The sequence below is a fragment of the Maniola hyperantus genome, chromosome 20 (genome assembly GCF_902806685.2).
Source record: "Maniola hyperantus chromosome 20, iAphHyp1.2, whole genome shotgun sequence".
Taxonomy (NCBI): domain Eukaryota; kingdom Metazoa; phylum Arthropoda; class Insecta; order Lepidoptera; family Nymphalidae; genus Maniola; species Maniola hyperantus.
In genome coordinates this window covers 6,314,672-6,336,028 of record NC_048555.1, presented here as the reverse complement: position 1 = coordinate 6,336,028, position 21,357 = coordinate 6,314,672, and the positions used below count along the sequence as shown (strand labels likewise).

The window sequence follows — 21,357 nt, the reverse complement described above, 5'->3', positions numbered from 1 at the left end:
TATCTATAAATACTTATATATAAATAAAATTAAGATGGTCGAAATTAATTGCCTATTGATTTTTAGGGTTCCGTACCCGAATGGTGCCAACAGGACCCTATTACTAAGCCTCCTCTGTCCAATAGTTTAGCTATCCGTCCGTCTGCCTGTTTGCCTGACAGCGGCCTGTATCTCATGAACCGTAATACCAAGGTAGAGAGTGGAAATTTTCAGAAAGAAACCTGACCTGAAGACCTGATAAAATATTAGAATGGCTCCCATGCAAGTTTCAGTAAAATTACGGTTTTATTTTTATCATTCTGAACATTTTAGATGGCAGTTTATATAGGTATGAGTTGTAATAGAATACAATCACCCGTGCGAAGTCCCCTACTCGTTGTCATAAAGATATAGGTATTCTTCAAAAAAAGCTAACACTGTATTTACCCAAGTGCCGGTTCGTTCACATTAGTGTAGGTAGGTAGGTAATATTCTCTGCTAGTGTATATAATCTCATAAAATTAAGAATTGCTTAGCTAGTTTCATTTCATACCCAAAAAACTTTTACCTTCTTAAAACCAGCCAAATAGCTATTTAACCTGATAACCAATCTGGCTGTCTATCTGTCCGGGTTAATCGTCGAAAATCTTCAGCCTTTGTTTAAAAAAAAAGATATTACCCTTGCCATGTTTATATATATTTGAAACATGTCTATTTGTAAAGAAACATGTGCATTTATTTGATGTGAAGCCTGATAACGGACGCCGCCGACATAAACTTAAATTAGAAATACGCGAAGGCGAGGGCCAAGACTAGAGATATGTTCCCGCAATTCTTATTGTATGGCTATCACTTTGTATAATAAACTATCTGACAACATTAAAAGTCTACCACTGTCTAAATCATCGACATATTAAGTAGTACTTCCAACTTCTTTGGTCTAAATTTAAGAAAAAAATATTTGACTATTTAATTGACCAATGTTTCTATGGTTTATATAGTTGTTGGGGGACTTCGATGGCCTCCTCGTGATTGTGTTTTTAATAATTAAAACCTTTACTTCGTGAACATGGCTTGTAATGAGTTAAATTAAAAATATACAACAGATATACAACATAATGTGACTGCTCTGAGTGGCGAATTTTGACTAGCGCACGCCCGGCGTGCGAGCACAAGTTTTCTCGAAGAATGATCGGGGTTCGCATGGCGAGATGTCCGCACACACAGATGCACACACACACACGACTCGTTCTTAGCGGCGCGAACAATAGTGTTAAGGATTTTTTTGGATAACTGTGGGATTTGACATAAATTATTATTACTATTAATTATGACAACGACTATGTCAGAGTGATCTAAACAATTTTTCATTTTCATAGGTAAGTACCTATCCTGGGAATAAGGAATTATTCATAAAACACCTGCTAAATCCACGCAAACGAAGTCGCAGGCAAACGCCAGTAGGTATATTATTATACTCAACTGGTTAGCTGGCGCACCTTCAGTCGGCTGAATTCTTTGAAATCATAACTTTATTCTGTGATTGGTGACTACTTTTAGTACGCGACAGGTCAAGATGGCAATCGGGGAAGTTACGCCCCGCACACCCCCCGCACTAACCCGTTGCGGGATAGCGCGGGTGAAGTGCGGGTATGCGGGGCGACCCCCGGCTCATACACCAATCTCGACCACAGGTCGACGACAACCTAGGTGCCAAATCTAAAATGAGCTTACTTTGACATAATAATTATAACAATAGGTAAACCTTTTGCTTCGAAAGTTAAAAAGACGCATCTAAGAATTAGGTCTTGGACTGTAGTAATAAAATGATGTGAGTTCTCTTTAGTAATGAATTCTAGCCCCATAAACTACCTATACAAAAAATCACATCATTTTATGACAGTCCAAGACCCTATTAGCGAATCAGCATGACTCTTGCAAATAAAATATTTAATTTTTATTCTTTTGACATGGTTATGGTAGATAAGTGTACTTACATACTTAAGTTAATAATTTATAAAATGTAACCTGTTAGAGTTTTTATACTTAGGAAAATTACTGAATAAATTAGATCTTAGTATATAAAGGTCTCACAAACCATAATCTTAAGAGCATATCAGAACACGATGACGCTTTATAAGGTAAGGAAAATCCCAATTTTAATAATAATATAATTGCGAGTTCCGACGGAGTTTATTTTTCGTAAATATTAATTTTAAGTGAATGCTATTTTTGTACTAAGGTATTATTTCTTAGTTACTTACTTGATTGGTGTAAAATGTAAATAGGTGATTTTCATTGAAAAACCTTAATACCATAAACTATATTTTATTACTTACTGGTTGTATAAAATTTAGTAGGTAGACTTCAACTAATTACTTTTTTTTTTAATTAGCCCTTAAAAGTGATCTCACCTGATGGTATGTGATGTTGCAATCTAAGATAGTAGCGGGCTAACTTGGAAGGGATGTGGCGATTACATAACACCCCTAATCAGTTTCTACACGGCATCGTACCAGAACGCTAAATCGCTTGGCGGCAGTAGACTAGGCACTTGTACATCTTTTACTGCTATAAAGAACCCAGTATCAGTCTCATAACCTCTATGCTCATAACCCAATAAAACACAAAATTATTACTAAAACCTACTAACCCGTGACTAAACTAGGGCTTTGTAAAAATCATAATAAGTATCGGTATCTAAAGAGTGTTTCAGTAAGTACCTTGGATTTTGAAACGCGTGCCATTTTTAACTGTTAGTGGTCAGATTAACTTTTATAGATGGTTATCAAAATATCGACATTTCCGAAAATAGTGCGCTGAAGAACATAAAAAAATTCTTATTTTAAGTATGTTTAAAAAATTCGAAAAGAGCATTAAGTAGGTACAAATTAACAAAAAAACCAGAAAAGTGCGAGTCAGACTCACGCACCGAGGGTATCGTATTTGGGTATTTTTTTCGACATTTTGCATGATAAATCAAAAACTATTAAGTATACCTATGCATCAAAATAAATAAAAACCGTTTTAAAATATACAGGTAAAGCCCTTTTATATTATGATACCCCACTTGATACCTATATGTAGTATACTTGTACTTTGATGTTTTTTAATAGAGATAGCGAGCAAACGTGCAGGCGGGTCACCTGATGTTAAGTGATTACCGCCGCCCATGAACATTTGCAGTACCAGAGGAACCGCCGATGCATTGCCGGGCTTTTACGAATTTGTTGGTCCGCCCCTTGAATAACTGAAAATACCAATTAGTTCATGTCCAAAAATTTTTTTTGTGATGTAACCACAAATTCACGGTTTTCAGATTTTTTCCTTATGTCCAAATTTCATGATTCTAGGTCAACGGGAAGTAGCCTGTAGGTTTTTGAAAGACAGACAGACGGACAGACAGACAGACAGACAGACAGACAGACAGACGACAGGCAGACAGACAGGCAACAAAGTCATCCTATAAGGGTTCCGTTTTTCAAGGTACGGAACCCTAAAAAGTGCAATGATCCCTTCCACCCACATTGCACACTGAATAATATTGCTGACTTTACATTTCACGTTTCGAAATTCAAGTTCTTATTGATACACCCCTAACATACAAAGTAACTATATATTATAATACCGGTAACTAACTAACTTTTAAAAAAAACTTACTTTAGTACCTAAATAAAGGAATATTGCACGGCTAGTACTTATAATTTGCATATATACCTAGTAATTAGTATTATTCATATTGTTGCTATTCACAATTTTCCTCTTAAGTTAGAAGAGATTTAATCTTCTCTTCTTCTTTATATCTATATATATAAAAGGAAAAGGTGACTGACTGACTGACTGATCTATCAACGCACAGCTCAAACTACTGGACGGATCGGGCTGAAATTTGGCATGCAGATAGTTATTACGACGTAGGCATCCGCTAAGAAAGGATTTTTGAAAATTCAACCTCTAAGGGGGTGAAATAGGGGTTTGAAATTAATGTAGTCCACGCGGACGAAGTCGCAAGCATAAGCTAGTTTTAATATAAGTCTGATTTTTCAGACATCACTTGTTGTGGGTGTAGCAGTTGCACTCATCGCCTTAACCCTCGGAGAAAACTATAAAGGAGGAGTCCAGGGCTCTACCAACCCATCTGGATCAAGCGATGGCCTATCTGGCCTAGGAGGAGGTAGCTATGGATCCGGAAGTAGTCAAGGAGATTTAAGTGGATCTGGTAAAGGAGGATCCAGTGGTGGCCTAGCTGGCTTAGGAGGATCTACAAGTAGTTATGGATCTGGTACTCGTCGCAAACGGGAAGCAAGTGGAGTTCCAAGTGATTCTGGTAAAGGGGGTTCAAGCGGTGGCTACAGTGGCTTAAGTGGAAGTCTGGGAGGTTCAATTGGAACTGGACTAGGAGGTTCTAGTGGCAGCCATGGATCGGGTAGTGGCCAAGAAGGTTCAAAGGGGTCTGGAAGTCTAGGAGGTTCTGGTGGAAGTCGCGGATCTGGAAGTAGCTATGGTGGTTCAAGTGGTAGTCAAGGAAGTTCTGGTGGAAGTCTAGGAGGTTCCAGTGGTAGTCATGGATCCGGTAGTAGTCAAGGGGGTTCAAGTGGGTCTGGAAGTCTAGGAGGTTCTGGAGGAAGTTACGGGTCTGGAAGTAGTCAGGGAGGATCAAGCGGTAGTTATGGTGCTTCAAGTGGAGGTCTGGGAAATTCTGGTGGAAGTCTAGGAGGCTCAGTTGGATCTGGACTGGGAGGTTCCAGTGGTAGCCATGGATCTGGCATTGGTCAAGGAGGTTCAAGTGGGTCTGGAAGTCAAGGAGGTTCTGGCGGAAGTTACGGGTCTGGAAGCACTCAAGGTCTGAGCGGTAGCTACGGTGGCCTAAGTGGATCTTAGGTCAAACCAGTCATCCTAAATATGTTGGTTAACGATGAAAACTATGCACTAATTAACGTCTATTGAATTATAATTTTATTTTATATTGTTGCCTTTTAATAAAACAGTTTTGTCACTGTAAAACGTATAATAAACACACCAACTTACTATTCTATGTGTTACCTATGTGGTTTCATTTATAAACATCCCCGAGAAAGGCTACTTGTTTTTAATCCAAATCATCTATTTACTTACTATAAAACTATATACTTACTAAATATAAAAACACTAGCTGACCTGGCCCGGCTTCGCTCGGGTGGAGTTTAGAAAATTGAGGGGGAGGTTGAACTAAATTTTTCTCTCCGTAAGAACCATCCTTGTAATTCAAGGAATATTATAAAAAAAGAATTAGCGAAATCGGTTCAGCTGTTCTCGAGATTTGCGATGAGCAACACATTTTAGTGATTCATTTTTTTATATTATAGATAACTCTTGGTCCAAGAGAGTTAAAAAGTCAAAATTTTGCAGAGAGGCTATCTTTATAATGGTCTCTGTATAAAATTCTGATCTGACAGTTAGTCTTTGGAGAGTTTTCAATATAATAATAGGATTGATAGTGATAAAAATAATGTCTCAAACATCTCAAAATGGTTTACCTATATTAACCTACGTGAGAGTGGCTTGAATATATTAGTATGGAGCGTATCTAGTAGTCCGACATTCTTTTTAAAATAGCGACAGACGACAGACAGACAGACAACGAAGTGATCCTATAAGGCTTAAGGGTTCCTTCTTTCCTTTTGAGGTACGGAACCCTAAAAAGAAAAATGGCCGACTAATAGGTAGGCCAAAATCTTCAAAGCCCTTCTAGTTCTTCAGATATCTTAGTAATCAGTATGCGATAAGGCCCAAGGGTGTTTGCTTAGCCCCAAGAAGTAATATATGTATAACTTATAAGTCAATGGTCCCAAGGGTTACTACTTCGGCCTTCTATCCTAAGGTCCGGCGATCGATCTCGGCCACGCATCTAACACAGTGTGTATTTTCATGGTAGGATAAGGATTTTCTCTTTGTGTGTGAATTCAAATCGCACTTGACCAGCTTTTACTATCCCAAAAATGATAAGGTTCATTCGGGATGGGCGATGAGATTTTTATCTGCGGCTACTCTATAACTGCGTTAAATCTTAATGGATTTTGATAATTTTTTAGGGTTCCTTACCTCAAAAGGAAAGAAGGAACCCTTAAGCCTTATAGGATCACTTCGTTGTCTGTCTGTCTGTCGTCTGTCGCTATTTTAAAAAGAATGTCGGACTACTAGATACGCTCCATACTAATATATTCAAGCCACTCTCACGTAGGTTAATATAGGTAAACTTATTCTAGGAGGTAAACCATTTTGAGATGTTTGAGACATTATTTTTATCACTATCAACACTGTATGTCTGTCTGTCTGTCCGTCCGTCCGTCCGTCCGTCTGTCCGTCTGTCCGTCTGTCCGTCTGTCCGTCTGTCCGTCTGTCCGTCTGTCCGTCTGTCCGTCTGTTCGTCTGTCCGTCTGTCCGTCGGTCCGTCGGTCCGTCTGTCCGTCTGTCCGTCAAACATTTCAAATGAAAGTTCATATTATGTATTATAATGTAATGATATATTCATATTTGTGTACTTACGGAATACGTAAGCTCACCTCATTGAATTAATGGCTCACCCGTGCGAAGTCAACAGTCAATCAGTACCTGGTCAGTAAGACAGGTTATAAAAATAAAAGACAACACTGTACCAAATGCCGGTTCGTCCACGTTGGTGTAGGCAGGCAATAAATCTCTAATAGTGTATAATCATAAAATATACGTATATAGATGTGTAGTCATAAAATTTAGAATTAGCTAATTTCATTTAATTGCATAAAAAAACTTAAGCAGACGTACCTTATTAATACCAAGGTAAATAGTAAATAGATACTTGATAATCTGGCTGTCTATTTGTCCGGGCTAATCTACGAAACGGGTTAACCAATTTTGACGGATCTTTCGCTTTTTGCAGGCCAGTAGACAACTATGCCAGAGTGATCTAAATAATTTTTCATCCTGGGAATAAGGAATTTATAAAATACTAAATCCATGCAAACGAAGTCGCAGGCAAGCGCCAGCACATTATCATACTCGACTAGCTGGCTCGCCCCGACTTCAATCGATTAAAATTTCTCAATCTCAAGGTTTGAGCTGTACTTTGACATCATAATTAACAACATTAATAACCACAGATAATTCAATGGAAATTTGAAATTTTACATTAAACAATTACTTAAGTAAACTAATGAACTACTTTCCAATAACACATTTTGTACAGAGTTTTAAGATGGATCAGAGGGATGTGGAAGTCGTCAGACAGACAGAACGACAAACTTATGACCTTTTGTTTCGAAGGTTACAAAAAAAGCATCTTAGGCGCCATCTCCACGGGCGAGAGAATCGCAACGAGTCCGTCCTACTATCGATCGTCGGAAAATTTCCACGGTACAACGATAAGGGCGGTTGTGCACTCATCCGTATTCGGTTAGTATTCGTGTTTTTATTTAAGCTAATAATCGGCGATCCGTTTTTTTGCTTACGTAAAAAACACGAATACGAACCGAATACGGATGAGTGCACAAACGCCCTAATTCCGCCAGCAACATGTCGTCGAAACGTAACGCTACGAGACTGTACCGCCTCGCCGCGTGACGTGATCGCAACGCCTCGTTGCGCCTCTCAAGTCTCAACCACGTGAGTAGATATGTGTTTCAACTGTGGCGTAACGTGACGGTATCGCCGCGAGACTCGACGGTATCGTCGCAAGACTCAATGGTATCGCCGCGAGACGTGACGAGTCCGTGACGTCGTTATACTCATTCAGAGTCACTTGTCGTATCGCCGCGATAATATCACCCTGTGGAGATGGCGCCTAAGTATTTGTGAATCATCTCATGCAAATAAAATATTGATTTTTATTCTTTTGGAGTCACATTATAAGTATATAAGTTTAAAAAAATATATAAAATAGATAATTATTTTAGGATAACCTGTTAGAGTTTTTTAGAAAAGTTGCTAGAACTTAGTATATAAAGATCTCACAAACCATAATATTATGAGCATATCACAACACGATGACGCTATATAAGGTAAGGAAAATTCGAGACTTTAATATCTAATATTATAATTGCGACCGAGTTTATTTTTCGTACATATTAATTTTTACTAGATGTTATTTATCTTAGTTTATAGGCATAGCGTCATGTAAACAAGTGATTCTCTTGCGTTAGGCTTAGGATTAATACGTCATTATTGTTAAAACCTTCTAAACCGTGACTAGACTAGGCAATATGTATTGTACAAAAAATGCAAAAAACCGACTTCCAAAGCCAGTAGAAAGTATTTTTTTTTTGTTTCTACACGTGTATGTTGAACGTACATGTATAGTCCGCGACAGGCCAAGGTGGCAAACTAGATGGGAACACCCCGCACACCCACACAGCCTCCGCGCTAATCCGGTGCGAGCGAGCGCGGACGCTGTGCGGGGCGTCTGGAGCGTTCTCCCACCTCATACCCCGATTGCCATCTCGACCTGTCGCGTACTATAACCTACGTTGAAGCCGAAAATTAAAAATCGTTTTTACTTTAAGCTTTTTAGTGTAAGTAGTCATTTCTTGTAGAGTAGAACCCTAAAAACAGAATAAAATAAATATTTAAAGGAGCTCCGGTACAACAAGGGTGATTTTTTGCTCGTTTTTATAGATAACTAACTGATGTCCGCGACTTCGTCCGCGTGGAATAAGGTTTTTCAAAAATCCCGTGGGAGCTCTTTGATTTTCCGGGATAAAAAGTAGCCTATGTCCTTCCTTGAGATGCAAACTATCTCTGCAAATTTCATCAAAATTGGTTAAACGAATGGGCCGTGAAAAGCTAGCAGACAGACAGACAGATGGACAGACAGACAGACACACTTTCGCATTTATAATATTAATAGTATGGAAAGTATGGATGGTACGGAATCCTTTGTGCGCGAGTCCGACTCGCACTTAGCCGGTTTTTCTGTAAGTAGTGTAGTGTGGCAAATTGTATCCTAAGGCCGACTCATCTCTTCAAGTAGATTAAATCGATGCATATGCCATTTAGTTTTTACAAACAAAAAGTTTCTCAACATACCACAGTACTTAGCGATACCTTTGAAGTTAAAAAAACCCAAAGACATTTTATTTTCAAAAATCTATAAATAGTGTAATGATCTCTTCCGCCCACATTACACACTGAATAATATAGCTTTCACGTTCCATTGTGCGTAAAGGACGTACAATGTACCTATATAATACCCGTGTAACCCGGTACCTATTATAATACCCGTGTAACCCGGTACCTATAAACTTACTTTAGCACCTAAATAACGGAACATTGCACGTCTAGAACTTGCACTTGCAGTTATATATAACAAAACAATTTGCAAATATACCTAATATCACAGCTAGTATTTACAATTACTATGTTGCCATTTAAAATTTTCAATTAAAAACATAACGAAATTTTAAATTTCTGTAAATGCCATTTTTCAGACATCACTTGTTGTGGGTGTAGCAGTTGCACTCATCGCCTTAACCCTCGGAGAAAACTATAAAGGAGGAGTCCAGGGCTCTACCGGCCTATCTGGATCTATAGGAGGAGGTAGCCAAGGATTTGGAAGCAGTGGACGTTTAAGTGGATCAACTCCATGGAAGTGGAGTAAAGGCAGCTCTGGTGGTGGCTTAAGTGGAGCTTTTGGAAGCCGAGCTGGCTTAGGAGGATCTGCAAGTAACCAGGGATCTGGGACAAGTAACAAATGGGGATGGGGATCAAATAAAGGTACAAGCGGTTTTGGTCAACGGGGCTCAAGCGGTGTCTACGGTGGTTCAAGTGGACGACTGGGAGGTTTCGGTGGAATTCTAGGAGGTTCAATTGGAATTGGACTGGGAAGTTCTAGTGGTAGCCATGGATCCGCAAGTGGTCAAGGGGGTTCAAGTGGTTCAAGCCTAGGAGGATCTAGTGGAAGTCACGGGACTGGAAGTAGTCACGGTGGTTTAAGCGGTAGCTACGGTGGTTCAAGTGGAAGCCTAGGAGGCTTTGGCGGAAGCCTAGGAGGTTCAATTGGAATTGGACTGGGGAGTTCTAGTGGCAGTCATGGATCTGGAAGTGGTCAAGGGGGTTCAAAAGGTTCTGGAAATTTAGAAGGTTCTGGTGGAAGTGGAAGTCTGGTAAGTTTTGGTGGAAGTCAAGGAGGTTCAGTTGGAACTGGACTAGGAGTAACAACTAGTGGCAGCCATGGATCCGGCAGTATTCAAGGGGGTTCAAGTAGTTCTGGAAGTCTAGGAGGTTTTGTCGGAAGTCACGGAACTGGAAGTAGCTCTGGTGGTTCAAGTGGAAGTCTGGGAGTTCCTGGTGGAAGTCTAGGAGGTACAATTGGAGCTGGGCTAGGAGGTATCAGTGGCAGCTCGGGTAGTGGTCAAGGAGGTTCAAGTGGATCTGGAACTCTAGGTGCTTCTGTGGGAAGTCACGGATCTGGAAGTAGTTCTGGTAGTTCAAGTGGAAGTCTAGGAGGTTCAATTGGAATTGGAGATGGAGGTCCTAGTAACATCCATGGATCGGGTGGTGGTCAAGGAGGTTCAAGTGGGTCTGGAACTCTAGGTGCTTCTGAGGGAAGTCACGGATCTGGAAGTAGCTCTGGTAGTTCAAGTGGAAGTTTAGAAGGTTCAATTGGAATTGGAGTTGGAGGTGCTAGTAACATCCATGGATCGGGTAGTGGTCAAGGAGGTTCAAGTGGGTCTGGAAGTCTAGGAGGATATATTGCAAATCACGGATCTGGAAGTAGCTCTGGTAGTTCAAGTGTAAGTCTGGGAGGTTTTGGTGCAAGTCTAGGAGGTTCAATTGGAGCTGAACTAGGAGGTGTCAGTGGCAGCCATGGATCGGGTAATGGCCGAGGAAGTTCAAAGTGGCATGGAATACAAGGGGCTTCTGAGGGAAATCATGGATCTGGAAGTAGCTCTAGTAGTCCAAGTGGAAGTCTGGGAGGTTCTGGTGGAAGTCTAGGAGGTTCAATTGGAGCTGGACTAGGAGGTGTCAGTGGCAGCCATGGATCGGGTAATGGTCGAGGAAGTTCAAAGTGGCCTGGAATACAAGGTGCTTCTGAGGGAAATCATGGATCTGGAAGTAGCTCTAGTAGTTCAAGTGGAAGTCTGGGAGGTTCTGGTGGAAGTCTAGGAGGTTCAATTGGAGCTGGACTAGGAGGTGTCAGTAGCAGCCCTGGATCGAGTATTGATCGAGGAAGTTCAAAGTGGTCTGGAACTCTAGGTACTTCTGGGGGAAGTCACGGATCTGGAAGTAGCTCAAGTAGTGCTAGTGGAAGTCTGGGAGGTTTTGGTGGAAGTCTAGCAGGTTCAATTGGAACTGGGCAAGGAGGCACTAGTGGCAGTCAAGGATCGGGTAGTGGCCAAGAAGCTTCAAAGGGGTTTGGAAGTCTAGGAGCTTCTGGCGGAAGTCGAGTATCCGGAAGTAGCTCTGGTAGTTCAAGTGGAAGTCTAGGAGGTTCAATTGGAGCTGGATTAGGAGGTGCCAGTGGCAGTTATGTATCGGGTAGTGGTCAAGGAGGTGCAAAGGGGTCTGGAAGTCTAGGAGGTTCAATTGGAACTGGACTAGGAGGTGCCAGTGGCAGCTATGTATCGGGTAGTGCTCAAGGAGGTGTTAAGGAGTCTGAAAGTCTAGGAGGTTCTAAAGGACCTGGACTAGGAGGTGCCAGTGGCAGCTATGTATCGGGTAGTGGTCAAGAAGGTACAAAGGGCTCTGGAAGTCTAGGAGGTTCAATTGGAACTGGACTAGGAGGTGCCAGTGGCAGCTATGTATCGGGTAGTGGTCAAGGAGGTGTTAAGGAGTCTGGAAGTCTAGGAGGTTCTATAGGAGCTGGAGTAGGAGGTGCCAGTGGCAGCTATTTATCGGGTAGTGGTCAAGGAGGCGCAAAGGGGTCTGGAAGTCTAGGAGGTTCTATTGGAGCTGGACTAGGAGGTGCCAGTGGCAGCTATGTATCGGGTAGTGGTCAAGGAGGTGCAAAGGGGTCTGGAAGTCTAGGAGGTTCAGTTGGAGCTGGACTAGGAGGTGCCAGTGGCAGCTATGTATCGGGTAGTGGTCAAGGAGGTGCAAAGGGGTCTGGAAGTCTAGGAGGTTCAATTGGAGCTGGACTAGGAGGTGCCAGTGGCAGCTATGTATCGGGTAGTGGTCAAGGAGGTTCAAAGGGATCTGTAAGTCTAGGAGGTTCTATTGGAGCTGGACTAGGAGGTGCCAGTGGCAGCTATGTATCGGGTAGTGATCAAGGAGGTGCAAAGGGGTCTGGAAGTCTAGGAGGTTCAATTGGAGCTGGACCGGGAGGTGCCAGTGGCAGCTATGTTTGGGGTAGTGGTCAAGGAGGCGCAAAGGGGTCTGGAAATCTAGGAGCTTCTGGCGGAAGTCAAGTATCCGGAAGTAGCTCCGGTAGTTCAAGTGGAAGTCTAGGAGGCTCAATTGGAGCTGGAATAGGAGGTGCCAGTGGCAGCATTGTATCGGGTAGTGGTCAAGGAGGTGCTAAGGGATCTGAAAGTCTAGGAGGTTCTATTGGAGCTGGACTAGGAGGTGCCAGTGGCGGCTATGTATCGGGTAGTGGTCAAGGAGGTGCAAAGGGGTCTGGAAGTCTAGGAGGTTCAGTTGGAGCTGGACTAGGAGGTGCCAGTGGCAGCTATGTATCGGGTAGTGGTCAAGGAGGTGCAAAGGGGTCTGGAAGTCAAGGAGGTTCTATTGGAGCTGGACTAGGAGGTGCCAGTGGCAGCTATGTATCGGGTAGTGGTCAAGGAGGTGCAAAGGGGTCTGGAAGTCTAGGAGGTTCAGTTGGAGCTGGACTAGGAGGTGCCAGTGGCAGCTATGTATCGGGTAGTGGTCAAGGAGGTGCAAAGGGGTCTGGAAGTCTAGGAGGTTCAATTGGAACTGGACTAGGAGGTGCCAGTGGCAGCTATGTTTCGGGTAGTGATCAAGGAGGTGCAAAGGGGTCTGGAAGTCTAGGAGGTTCAATTGTAACTGGACTAGGAGGTGCCAGTGGCAGCTTTGTATCGGGTAGTGGTCAAGGAGGTGCAAAGGGGTCTGGAAGTCTAGGAGGTTCAATTGGAACTGGACTAGGAGGTGCCAGTGGCAGCTATTTATCGGGTAGTGGTCAAGGAGGCGCAAAGGGGTCTGGAAGTCTAGGAGGTTCTATTGGAGCTGGACTAGGAGGTGCCAGTGGCAGTTATGTATCGGGAAGTGGTCAAGGAGGTGCAAAGGGGCCTGGAAATCTTGGAGGTTCTGGAAGTAGCTCTGGTAGTTCAAGTGGAAGTCTGGGAGGTTTTGGTGGAAGTCTAGGAGGTTCAATTGGAACTGGACTAGGAGGTGCCAGTGGCAGCTATGTATCGGGTAGTGGTCAAGGAGGTGCAAAGGGGTCTGGAAGTCTAGGAGGTTCAATTGGAACTGGACTAGGAGGTGCCAGTGGCAGCTATTTATCGGGTAGTGGTCAAGGAGGCGCAAAGGGGTCTGGAAGTCTAGGAGGTTCTATTGGAGCTGGACTAGGAGGTGCCAGTGGCAGTTATGTATCGGAAAGTGGTCAAGGAGGTGCAAAAGGGTCTGGAAATCTTGGAGGTTCTGGAAGTAGCTCTGGTAGTTCAAGTGGAAGTCTGGGAGGTTTTGGTGGAAGTCTAGGAGGTTCAATTGGAACTGGACTAGGAGGTGCCAGTGGCAGCTATGTATCGGGTAGTGGTCAAGGAGGTGTTAAGGAGTCTGGAAGTCTAGGAGGTTCTATAGGAGCTGGAGTAGGAGGTGCCAGTGGCAGCTATTTATCGGGTAGTGGTCAAGGAGGCGCAAAGGGGTCTGGAAGTCTAGGAGGTTCTATTGGAGCTAGACTAGGAGGTGCCAGTGGCAGCTATGGATCGGGTAGTGGTCAAGGAGGTGCAAAGGGGTCTGGAAGTCTAGGAGGTTCTATTGGAGCTGGACTAGGAGGTGCCAGTGGCAGCTATGTATCGGGTAGTGGTCAAGGAGGTGCAAAGGGGTCTGGAAGTCTAGGAGGTTCAGTTGGAGCTGGACTAGGAGGTGCCAGTGGCAGCTATGTATCGGGTAGTGGTCAAGGAGGTGCAAAGGGGTCTGGAACTCTAGGAGGTTCAATTGAAACTGGACTAGGAGGTGCCAGTGGCAGCTATGTTTGGGGTAGTGGTCAAGGAGGCGCAAAGGGGTCTGGAAATCAAGGAGCTTCAGGCGGAAGTCAAGTATCTGGTAGTAGCTTTGGTAGTTCAAGTGGAAGTCTAGGAGGTTCAATTGGAGCTGGACTAGGAGGTGCCAGTGGCAGATATGTATCGGGTAGTGGTCAAGGAGGTTCAAAGGGATCTGTAAGTCTAGGAGGTTCTGGTGGAAGTCAAGTATCTGGTAGTAGCTTTGGTAGTTCAAGTGGAAGTCTAGGAGGTTCAATTGGAGCTGGACTAGGTGGTGCCAGTGGCAGTTATGTATCGGGTAGTGGTCAAGGAGGTGCAAAGGGGTCTGGAAGTCTAGGAGGTTCAGTTGGAGCTGGACCAGGAGGTGCCAGTGGCAGCTATGTTTGGGGTAGTGGTCAGGGAGGCGCAAAGGGATCTGGAAATCTAGGAGCTTCTGGCGGAAGTCAAGTATCCGGAAGTAGCTCCGGTAGTTCAATTGGAAGTCTAGGAGGTTCAATTGGAGCTGGAATAGGAGGTGCCAGTGGCAGCTTTGTATCGGGTAGTGGTCAAGGAGGTGCTAAGGGGTCTGAAAGTCTAGGAGGTTCTATTGGAGCTGGACTAGGAGGTGCCAGTGGCAGCTATGTATCGGGTAGTGGTCAAGGAGGTGCAAAGGGGTCTGGAAGTCTAGGAGGTTCAGTTGGAGCTGGATTAGGAGGTGCCAGTGGCAGCTATGTATCGGGTAGTGGTCAAGGAGGTGCAAAGGGGTCTGGAAGTCTAGGAGGTTCTATTGGAGCTGGACTAGGAGGTGCCAGTGGCAGCTATGTATCGGGTAGTGGTCAAGGAGGTGCAAAGGGGTCTGGAAGTCTAGGAGGTTCAGTTGGAGCTGGACTAGGAGGTGCCAGTGGCAGCTATGTATCGGGTAGTGGTCAAGGAGGTGCAAAGGGGTCTGGAAGTCTAGGAGGTTCTATTGGAGCTGGACTAGGAGGTGCCAGTGGCAGCTATGTATCGGGTAGTGGTCAAGGAGGTGCAAAGGGGTCTGGAAGTCTAGGAGGTTTAGTTGGAGCTGGACTAGGAGGTGCCAGTGGCAGCTATGTATCGGGTAGTGGTCAAGGAGGTGCAAAGGGGTCTGGAAGTCTAGGAGGTTCAATTGGAGCTGGAGTAGGAGGTGCCAGTGGCAGCTATGTATCGGGTAGTGGTCAAGGAGGTGCAAAGGGGTCTGGAAGTCTAGGAGGTTCAGTTGGAGCTGGACTAGGAGGTGCCAGTGGCAGCTATGTATCGGGTAGTGGTCAAGGAGGTGCAAAGGGGTCTGGAAGTCTAGGAGGTTCTATTGGAGCTGGACTAGGAGGTGCCAGTGGCAGCTATGTATCGGGTAGTGGTCAAGGAGGTGCAAAGGGGTCTGGAAGTCTAGGAGGTTCAGTTGGAGCTGGACTAGGAGGTGCCAGTGGCAGCTATGTATCGGGTAGTGGTCAAGGAGGTGCAAAGGGGTCTGGAAGTCTAGGAGGTTCAATTGGAGCTGGAGTAGGAGGTGCCAGTGGCAGCTATGTATCGGGTAGTGGTCAAGGAGGTGCAAAGGGCTCTGGAAGTCTAGGAGGTTCAATTGGAACTGGACTAGGAGGTGCCAGTGGCAGCTATGTATCGGGTAGTGATCAAGGAGGTGCAAAGGGTTCTGGAAGTCTAGGAGGTTCAATTGTAACTGGACTAGGAGGTGCCAGTGGCAGCTTTGTATCGGGTAGTGGTCAAGGAGGTGCAAAGGGGTCTGGAAGTCTAGGAGGTTCAATTGGAACTGGACTAGGAGGTGCCAGTGGCAGCTATTTATCGGGTAGTGGTCAAGGAGGCGCAAAGGGGTCTGGAAGTCTAGGAGGTTCTATTGGAGCTGGACTAGGAGGTGCCAGTGGCAGCTATGTATCGGGTAGTGGTCAAGGAGGTGCAAAGGGCTCTGGAAGTCTAGGAGGTTCAATTGGAACTGGACTAGGAGGTGCCAGTAACAGCTATGTATCGGGTAGTGGTCAAGAAGGTGCAAAGGGGTCTGGAAGTCTAGGAGATTCAATTGGAACTGGACTAGGAGGTGCCAGTGGCAGCTATGTATCGGGTATTGGTCAAGGAGTTGCAAAGGGGTCTGGAAGTCTAGGTGGTTCAATTGGATCTGGACTAGGAGGTGCCAGTGGCAGCTATGTATCGGGTAGTGGTCAAGGAGGTGTTAAGGAGTCTGGAAGTCTAGGAGGTTCTATAGGAGCTGGACTAGGAGGTGCCAGTGGCAGCTATGTATCGGGTAGTGGTCAAGGAGGTGCAAAGGGCTCTGGAAGTCTAGGAGGTTCAATTGGAACTGGACTAGAAGGTGCCAGTGGCAGCTATGTATCGGGTAGTGGTCAAGGAGGTGCAAAGGGGTCTGGAAGTCTAGGAGGTTCAACTGGAGCTGGAGTAGGAGGTGCCAGTGGCAGCTATTTATCGGGTAGTGGTGAAGGAGGCGCAAAGGGGTCTGGAAGTCTAGGAGGTTCTATTGGAGCTGGACTAGGAGGTGCCAGTGGCAGTTATGTATCGGGAAGTGGTCAAGGAGGTGCAAAGGGGTCTGGAAATCTTGGAGGTTCTGGAAGTAGCTCTGGTAGTTCAAGTGGAAGTCTGGGAGGTTTTGGTGGAAGTCTAGGAGGTTCAATTGGAACTGGACTAGGAGGTGCCAGTGGCAGCTATGTATCGGGTAGTGGTCAAGGAGGTGCAAAGGGGTCTGGAAGTCTAGGAGGTTCAATTGGAACTGGACTAGGAGGTGCCAGTGGCAGCTATTTATCGGGTAGTGGTCAAGGAGGCGCAAAGGGGTCTGGAAGTCTAGGAGGTTCTATTGGAGCTGGACTAGGAGGTGCCAGTGGCAGTTATGTATCGGGAAGTGGTCAAGTAGGTGCAAAGGGGTCTGGAAATCTTGGAGGTTCTGGAAGTAGCTCTGGTAGTTCAAGTGGAAGTCTGGGAGGTTTTGGTGGAAGTCTAGGAGGTTCAATTGGAACTGGACTAGGAGGTGCCAGTGGCAGCTATGTATCGGGTAGTGGTCAAGGAGGTGCAAAGGGGTCTGGAAGTCTAGGAGGTTCAATTGGAACTGGACTAGGAGGTGCCAGTGGCAGCTATGTATCGGGTAGTGGTCAAGGAGGTGTTAAGGAGTCTGGAAGTCTAGGAGGTTCTATAGGAGCTGGAGTAGGAGGTGCCAGTGGCAGTTACGTATCGGGTAGTGGTCAAGGAGGTGCAAAGGGGTCTGGAAGTCTAGGAGGTTCAATTGGAGCTGGAGTAGGAGGTGCCAGTGGCAGCTATTTATCGGGTAGTGGTCAAGGAGGCGCAAAGGGGTCTGGAAGTCTAGGAGGTTCTATTGGAGCTGGACTAGGAGGTGCCAGTGGCAGTTATGTATCGGGAAGTGGTCAAGGAGGTGCAAAGGGGTCTGGAAATCTTGGAGGTTCTGGAAGTAGCTCTGGTAGTTCAAGTGGAAGTCTGGGAGGTTTTGGTGGAAGTCTAGGAGGTTCAATTGGAACTGGACTAGGAGGTGCCAGTGGCAGCTATGTATCGGGTAGTGGTCAAGGAGGTGCAAAGGGGTCTGGAAGTCTAGGAGGTTCAATTGGAACTGGACTAGGAGGTGCCAGTGGCAGCTATGTATCGGGTAGTGGTCAAGGAGGTGTTAAGGAGTCTGGAAGTCTAGGAGGTTCTATAGGAGCTGGAGTAGGAGGTGCCAGTGGCAGTTATGTATCGGGTAGTGGTCAAGGAGGTGCAAAGGGGTCTGGAAGTCTAGGAGGTTCAATTGGAGCTGGAGTAGGAGGTGCCAGTGGCAGCTATTTATCGGGTAGTGGTCAAGGAGGCGCAAAGGGGTCTGGAAGTCTAGGAGGTTCAATTGGAGCTGGAGTAGGAGGTGCCAGTGGCAGCTATTTATCGGGTAGTGGTCAAGGAGGCGCAAAGGGGTCTGGAAGTCTAGGAGGTTCTATTGGAGCTGGACTAGGAGGTGCCAGTGGCAGTTATGTATCGGGAAGTGGTCAAGGAGGTGCAAAGGGGTCTGGAAATCTTGGAGGTTCTGGAAGTAGCTCTGGTAGTTCAAGTGGAAGTCTGGGAGGTTTTGGTGGAAGTCTAGGAGGTTCAATTGGAACTGGACTAGGAGGTGCCAGTGGCAGCTATGTATCGGGTAGTGGTCAAGGAGGTGCAAAGGGGTCTGGAAGTCTAGGAGGTTCAATTGGAACTGGACTAGGAGGTGCCAGTGGCAGCTATTTATCGGGTAGTGGTCAAGGAGGCGCAAAGGGGTCTGGAAGTCTAGGAGGTTCTATTGGAGCTGGACTAGGAGGTGCCAGTGGCAGTTATGTATCGGGAAGTGGTCAAGGAGGTGCAAAGGGGTCTGGAAATCTTGGAGGTTCTGGAAGTAGCTCTGGTAGTTCAAGTGGAAGTCTGGGAGGTTTTGGTGGAAGTCTAGGAGGTTCAATTGGAACTGGACTAGGAGGTGCCAGTGGCAGCTATGTATCGGGTAGTGGTCAAGGAGGTGCAAAGGGGTCTGGAAGTCTAGGAGGTTCAATTGGAACTGGACTAGGAGGTGCCAGTGGCAGCTATGTATCGGGTAGTGGTCAAGGAGGCACAAAGGGTTCTGGAACTTTAGGAGGTTCCGGTGGAAGTCAAGTATCTGGAAGTAGCTCTGGTAGTTTAAGTGGAAGTCTGGGAGGTTTTGGTGGAAGTCTAGGAAGTTCTGGCGGAAGCTACGGGGCTGGAAATAGCGGGGGTGTAGGCGGTACTTTCGTTAATTCATTATTAGGCTAAGCAGTCGCCCATTTAAATGTTGGAAAACAATGAAAATAATTATTGTCTATTGAATTATAATTTTATATTGTTGCCTTTTATTGAAAAAACATTTGTATCATATATTCAGTGAAATAAATATACCAACTTCAGACGGAAACAAACTATGGGATGCGTCCGTGAGCCGCGGCTGACAGCTGCTTCTGATAGGTGAACAGTTGTTTTGGACGCGGCTTGCGAGATATCTTTCGGACGTCCAAGCGCTCAAGGTTACATCCGCGACTTTTTGTCCGATAGTTTGTACTGTTCATTATAATATAGTCCGTGACAGGTCGACATTGCAATCGGGGTATGAGGCCATTAGCACGAGGGCTGTGCGGGCGTGCGGGGCGTTCCCTCCCCGATTGCAATCTTAACCTGTCTCGTACAAAAAAATACTATGTATATTTTATAATCCAGATAAGTAGGTACCTATAAATTTATTTCAGGTTTTGCTTTTTGTCAGAACATAGTTTTTATTATTTTAGTTTGTAAGGGGAAAGCACTGATGCTTATACACGAGTTTACAACAGCTTACCTTAGGCATCAGGGGCTCAACCTAATTTTGGCAGTAATGTATGTATTATTATCAAAAAAATAAATGTTTTCCGATTTATTTATTTTATGTGTTACCTGTGGTTTCATTAACCAAACTTTCACATCACTACCCCTATTATAAATGTGAAAGTGTGTTTGTTTGTTGGTTTGTTGAATTGTTGGTTTGTCCTTCAATCACGTCGCAACGGTGCAACGGATTGACGTGTTTTTTTGCATGGGTATAGTTTAAGACTTGGAGAGTGACATAGGCTACTTTTTATACCGGAAAATCAAAGAGTTCCCACGGGATTTTTAAAAACCTAAATCCACACGCGTACGAAGTCGCGGGCATTAGCTAGTACCTATTATAATTACTTGTGCCATGATAACTATAATAATATTTTTAGCTATAGAAACGTATAGCTACGTAACGTATAGAAACGTATAGAAAACGTATAGAAACGTATAGCTACGTAACGTATAGAAACGTATAGAAAACGTATAGAAACGTATAGCTACGTAACGTATAGAAACGTATAGAAAACGTATAGAAACGTATAGAAAACGTATAGAAACGTATAGAAAACGTATAGAAACGTATAGCTACGTAATAAATGCATGGGTATAGATAAAGACCTGGAGAGTGACATAGGCTACTTTTTATCCCGAAAAATCAATGAGTTCCCACGTGATTTTTAAAAACATAATTCCACGCGGATGAAGTCGCGGGCATCAGCTAGTATATAATATTACATGAGGATTTTCAGTTAGTGTGTATTCAGACGAACAACATTACAACAGCGGCAGACATGTCTCTAGGCAGTGGGTGTATTCTGGGAATGGCTTTGCGCCTGAAGTGAAGTCGTTGCACGCAGGAATTAGGTGCACGTTTCCGCGAGCGGTAGATGGCTGCGATGTCTTCAGTATTGTGATCACCCATTGAAATAAATGGAACTATGCGTATTCATACAATTTTGTACCGAATATTTTTTTGCCGCAATAGAGTCGTTGTGGTGCGTGTATAATGACCCTTAGGCTTGGCGTGCACGGTTAAATGAACGGCTGGCGATTTATCATACAAACTAGCAGATGCCCGCGACTTCATCCACATGGATTTAGTTTTTTAAAAATCCCGTGGAAAATCTTCGATTTTCCAGGATAAAAAGTAGCCTATGTCACTATCCAGGTCTTTATCTATACCCATGCAAAAAATCACGTCGATTCGTTGCCCCGGTGCGATTTGATTGAAAAACAAACAACAAACCAATAAACCAAAAAACCAATGAACCAACAAACAAACACAGTTTCGCATTTATAATACGGGTAGTAATATTGTGCGCATACTATATTATGTTTTACATTAACGTTTTATCAGGTTTTTAAACATGTTTTAAATTAAAAAAACAGTCTTATTACACGTTTTAATCCTGTTTTAAACAACGTTTTGTGTTTTATAGTAAAACTGTTTTTCCCAACCCTGCGTTTGATGGATCGAGGCAGCTAGTTGCTTGACAGTTCACTTGATTAACAAAAAACGTATAACAAAATATGATCATTTCTGATTTCACCAAATACTTTAAACTAATAAGATTGATTTATTAACTAAACAATGTAATAAGATCACAAACGTCGTATTCCGCAAACATATCATTTTACAAAAGATCACTTGACAAATATTCTATTAACAAATGTTTTACTCTGCAAATGTACCTAAAATGAATGTTAAAATATCATTTATATATAAATTTATTATTTCACCAAATAATTATTCGTTTTCCAAATTCGCAGTTTTACAAAATCACGAGTTTGAAGTGGTCGGGCGGAAAATGACCCCCACTATGAGCTCCTCCTTCTGGGTGGTTTAAAAAGAAATAACCATGAAGAACTAACCTAAACCATCCGAGTTGGAGTGCCCCGAGTCCCGAGCTCGCTTCGCTCGCTCTTGATTCCTAAATTCTCTGTGCCTGTTTTTTCC

The 21,357-nt window shown here is 44.3% G+C and overlaps 1 protein-coding gene across 1 annotated transcript; it reads left to right on the top strand.

Moving 5' to 3' along the window:
- Positions 1-2,076: 2,076 nt before the first annotated feature.
- LOC117992116 (fibroin heavy chain-like) lies at positions 2,077-18,827 on the top strand. Its single transcript, XM_034979775.2, has 6 exons — positions 2,077-2,120; positions 4,027-4,528; positions 9,793-9,981; positions 10,120-10,317; positions 10,783-10,977; positions 11,533-18,827. Exons 1-6 carry the CDS (start codon positions 2,106-2,108, stop codon positions 18,825-18,827), a joined length of 8,394 nt encoding a protein of 2,797 aa, XP_034835666.2. The 5' UTR covers positions 2,077-2,105.
- The last annotated feature ends 2,530 nt before the right edge of the window (positions 18,828-21,357 follow it).

Bases quoted from the DNA above. Each gene is read 5' to 3' on its own strand.
- LOC117992116 (XM_034979775.2), top strand. The intron at 9,982-10,119 runs GTTCAATTGGAA...GAAGTCAAGGAG, and splicing joins CTTTGGCGGAAGCCTAGGAG to GTTCAGTTGGAACTGGACTA. The intron at 10,978-11,532 runs GTAATGGTCGAG...GAACTGGACTAG, and splicing joins CAGTGGCAGCCATGGATCGG to GAGGTGCCAGTGGCAGCTAT.